Below are 4915 nucleotides of genomic sequence, written 5' to 3'. Positions count from 1 at the left end.
AAAAAAAAAAAAAGTTGTAGCTGTTTTGTTGACATTCTGAATGCTTCTAAGTAAATACAATTTTTTTATTAGTTAAAAAAAAGAAATATAAATGCTGGATAATGAATGATATCAAGGAATTATTACTGAGTTTTAGGTGTGATAATGGTAATCTATTTGTATTTTTATAAGAGCATTGGTCATTTTTAGAAATAAATACTAAAGTATATGGGACCAGCAGTTGGTGTAATGGCTATGTCGCTGGATTCCCATGTAGTCAACTATGGTTCGAGTTCAGAACCCAGTGGCTTAAACTCACACCAACACGTGTGCGTGCATGCCCAAGATCCTGAGAGGACAATGGAGGAGAAGAAATTGTGGTGTGGCCATCCCCCCTGGGGGGTGAGTTCTCGTTTTCTGTCTGTCTCTCTCTGTCTTTCTGGTGAGTGCACATGTCCTACAGAAAAAAAAAAAAAAGAAAGAAAGAAATACTAAAGTATTTAAAGATGGATTGCTATGATTGTCTGGGATTTGCTTGAAAATAATCCAGGAAAAGGAAAAATGGTCCGTAAAACTATGGATGATCTAGATTGGCCATGAGCTGATCATTATTGAATCGGGGAGGTGAAGACCTAAGAAATATTCTACTTTTCTATAGCTTAAAATTTTTCCACAAAATAAAATAAAATTAAAAAGATTCTCCAGGATTTAGGTTATGTACTGCAGCCTCTATTTCTGTTTTCGCATAGTGTGGTTCTTTTTGTGCGTTTGCTTTGCCATCGCTCTACAGACCAGCTTTCTCTGCCTTGCTAGACATGTGGCCACCTTAGTCCTGGCTTTATGTGGCCTCTCACTTCAAGAAAGGCTCACTAAGAGGTGTCTTTATATCCAAATTCCTTGGGAGAAATTATACTTGTGTCAAGTGTCCAATCATCTGTGGCCAGGTGAAGGGACATTCTGTCCTCTCTGCAGGTGCTAAAGAGGGAGCATTCTGGCCTGGGCAGAACTTTCTAGCTAGTGTGCCATAGGCTACGGATGCGTCATGCTCCTGGGGTCACCAGACCCAGGTGAATTGTCTTCCAAGGGAATAGAATCATCCACTTATCCCAGGGTACCATATGTATTCCATTATTTTCTGTGCGCTGGGAAGCACTGACCTAGGGAGGTAGGCATACTGGTGCTAGGCAGCCTTCGAGAACATTATCTATAATATAGACTAAACTTCAAGGTTACGACCTTGCTAAGTAGAGGAGCTGCCATCTAACCATGGTTGGTTTCAAGGCTGATGACGCTAACACAGCGTTATGCTGCTTCACCCCACTATTCCATATGATGTTTGTTTATTAGCAGTGTTTGCAGATTCTGAAAGGAGAACATATATGTTACTTGAGTTGTGGTGTTTGTGTGGTGCCACAGTTTGAGTCCCTAGAAAGTAGACTCTGAGGCAGAAATTAAGATGCAAGAGTTTATTGGGAGCAACTTTTTAAAAAAATTATTATTATTTCAGGTTTTTGCCATAGGGTGTGTGAGCTCACTAGAGAGAGAGAGAGAGAGAGAAACAGAGAGAGAGAGAGAGAGAGAGAGGGAAAGTGAGAAACTACCTCCTCATTAGGGGGGATGGTCACGCTGCAATCCCTTCTCCTCTATTCTCCTCTTGCGATTTTGGACACTCAAGCACACAAGCCCGGCCTGATTTTCAAGCCACCAGGTCCAGGGCTCAGAACATGGTCAGCCATGTGAGAGTTCAGTGCCTTAACCACCATACCATCTGCTGGTCCCAGGGAGCAACTCCTAGAAGGGAAGAGGGTAGAAGAAAGCAGGACAGGACAGAGAGAGAAGTTGGGTACCGACACAGTCTCAACAAAGGCTTCAGTCAACCCCATGGGGGAACTGTGGCACTGGACTGGCCCTTTAGGGTTGTCCTGATTGGAAAGTGAGACATTTGCCAATCTGTCATTGGATACGGGCTACTCCCAGGGAGGGGACATGACCTTGGACGACCAGTTAGCTAATTTCCAAAGATGACTGGCCACATTTCCAGCAGCTGGAGGAGTATGTCCTTCAGTCTTATAGCAAGGTGGAGGGGCAGGAGCGGGGACTCGGCATAATACCCTAAATCAAAACTGGTGAGGTATGCTGAAAAGAAATTCTGCTCTACAAGAATAAGTCATTTTAAAGTCACTTCTTGATTTATAAAAGCTGGAATTCTGGGTCGGACACATAGCCTGGTGGTTAAGAGAGCTAGGTCCCACATGGCCCACTGCACAGAAGGTTCAAATCCCAGCCCCAGCAGCTTGCGTAACACACCAGGCATCTGTGTGTGCATGCCCAAAAATCTCAACAGAATGGAAATGAAGGAGAAGGAAGGGATTGCAGCATGATCACACGCCACTGAAGGGTGCGTTCTTCTCTCTCTTTCTCTGTCTCTGCCTGATGAGAGACATGCCCTCTGGCAAATTAAAGCAAAAACAAAGATGGAATATCTAGAGTTGGTGTTCTCTCTGTAGTGAACTAAGAAGGGTGCAGAGGAAAGCAAATGGACCACAGGGGGTGCAAGTCAGACTGGGTTTGACTGGATCGAAGGCAGCATGCCCCTGGGCTCCTGCAACCTGAAAGACAGAAGGAGTTACACAGGCAATGAACAGTGCCCCCGTTACTGTCCATCGTGGGCAGGAGAGTGCTGTGGGACTGAGAGTGGCTGACCACGACTCAGACAGGAGCAGACAGCATAGCCTTTCATTAGAAATTTTTCATTCTCAGGGGGGAAAAAATGATCATCCAGTTGCCTTAAGGAAAAACAGACACTAAAAGCTGTCTCTCATTTTATCTTTGTCTCCTTGTGTGTCTCTGCGGCTGAGATAGTCATTCATTTTACTCGGAGCTCTTCTCAGCCGCATGGTGAGCTGGTTTCACTTTTCCGTTTCCCAAGTCCCCCCAGTCAGCCACTCCGCTCAGACCACAGCTTCCACCTTCCGCAGGTCCCTTTTAACATCTGGCTCCAGCTTCCTTTGCACTGCTGTGCTGTCCGGGCTCTGCTCTGCCCCCTTTGATCTATCCCTTAACTATCCAGACTCGGGGACCAAACAGTGAACTGAAGCAAGACCTACTGAGGGCAGAGAAACCAGGCTCAGCTCTGGATTCCAGCAGTAGTCACCCAGGCGAAGGCTCTCCACACAGGTGTCACCGAAGTGGGCTTACTCGCCCTCAAAGGAAGTGCCCTACCTGGACCCGTGGGCCCCAATTCCTCCAAGTCCCAGGGAAAGGCAAAAGCTAACTTCATTCCCTTCTCTAGGCTGAGCCCTGCTTCTAAAAAGAAATATTTAAGGGCATGCCCTTTCATTTACACTGAATACAGTCTTTATACGACTCCGACTCCGTCAAGAAGTTTTGTCACACATTGTCTTCGGTGTCTCCTTTCGAATAGGATCTTGGCTTTACCTTTTTGTCACGTAAAGGTTCATTAAGCTGCTTCCCCAAACAGGGGAGCAGTGTGCTCCCGAAGGTGAATTCAGACTTACACGGAGGAGAACCAGAAGATCACGAATAGTTTCCTCAGCAGCGTCCCACTCCCCCCCTTCTAGCTGCACTCCCAGCGGGTTTAGGTTTCATCAGTTTAACTGGGTCCAGAAACAGGTAATGCTCTTCATTACGTACCTACTGAGATTATCTGGTAATCATTTACATGTGTTTCTTTGGGGACCATTTCTCCTGACATTTATGGGTGAAAGTGGCCAAGAGGCACAGAACTACGAGGACATCTGTCCTCCACCATCACCGGCTGAAGCGTTTCTGACTCACCAGGTTTCTCACAGCAGCTTTCACGTCCTTGTTCCTCAGGCTGTAGATGATGGGGTTCAGCATGGGGGTCACCACCCCATAGAAGAGGGAGATGAGCTTGTCTGCAAGGTCCTGCTTGTCTGTCCCCAGGGGGTCCTTAGACTTGGGCTTCCCATACATGAAAAGGATGGTCCCGTAGAAGACGACCACGACGGTGAGGTGGGCAGAGCAGGTGGAGAAGGCCTTTTTCCTCCCCTCAGCTGAGGGGATCCTCAGGATGGTGGCGATGATGAAGACGTAGGAGACAGAGATGAACAGAACTGGGGCCCCTAGAAAGATCACATTTGTCACCCCCATACTGATCACATTGATGGAGATGTCAGCACAGGCTAGTTTCAGGACAGCCAGGATCTCACAGGTGAAGTGGTTGATGACATTGTCCCCACAGAAGGGCAACCTTATTGCAAGGGATGTTTGAACTATGGAGACAGCACCTCCAGCTACCCAGGAGCCGGCAGCCATGGGCACGTAGGCAGCCTTGCTCATGACCACAGGGTACCTAAGGGGGTTGCAGATGGCCACGTAGCGATCAAACGCCATCATGCTGAGGAGCACACACTCTGTGGCTCCCATGAAAATGGAGAGAAACATCTGTACTGCACACGCTGAGAAGGGGATAGTTTTTCTGGGGGTCAAGAAACTGTCAAGAATGAGGGGGACTGAGGAGGTTGTGTAGCAGATGTCCAGGAAGGAGAGGTTCCCCAAGAAGAAGTACATGGGCGTGTGCAGGTGGGAGGTGGACACAGTCACCAGGATGAGGACCCCGTTGCCCAGCAGGATCACCAGGTACATCAGCAGGATGAGCACGAAGAAGGTTTTCTCCAGCTTTGGGTGGGCTGAGAGTCCCAGGAGAACAAACTCTGTCACAAAGGATGTCTGGTTGTCACTTTCCATGTGGTGCCTCCTCTGTCATTTGGAGAAAATATTCAGAGGTTCAGACTTACCATTCTTCGCCCTACTAGAGCCAGAGCATCTGTTCTGGAGTCCCAGTCTGTCTGAGTGATTAAAATACAGTTCTGAAAGCTCACTGGTATCTAGTTCTTTCCAAGAAAAAAAGGAGCAACAATGTTGCAGTTAGGTGGAGTAAGTGCTGGTACCC

At 47.3% G+C, this 4915-nt stretch overlaps 1 protein-coding gene across 1 annotated transcript; it reads right to left on the bottom strand.

Annotated features, from left to right (window-relative positions):
* Positions 1-3750: 3750 nt before the first annotated feature.
* On the bottom strand, positions 3751-4710 carry LOC102489012 (olfactory receptor 13C7). Its single transcript, XM_006143769.1, has one exon. The coding sequence runs from the start codon at positions 4708-4710 to the stop codon at positions 3751-3753; it is 960 nt and encodes a 319-aa protein (XP_006143831.1).
* Positions 4711-4915: the final 205 nt, after the last annotated feature.

This window comes from Tupaia chinensis, unplaced genomic scaffold, assembly GCF_000334495.1.
Source record: "Tupaia chinensis unplaced genomic scaffold, TupChi_1.0 Scaffold000104_1, whole genome shotgun sequence".
Taxonomy (NCBI): Eukaryota; Metazoa; Chordata; class Mammalia; order Scandentia; family Tupaiidae; genus Tupaia; species Tupaia belangeri.
The sequence above is the reverse complement of the archived record's forward strand: the minus strand, read 5'-3'. Positions and strand labels throughout refer to the sequence as shown.

Excerpts from the sequence above, each read along its gene's own strand:
- LOC102489012 (XM_006143769.1), bottom strand. The coding sequence starts at position 4,710 with ATGGAAAGTGACAACCAGACATCCTTTGTGACAGAGTTTGTTCTCCTG.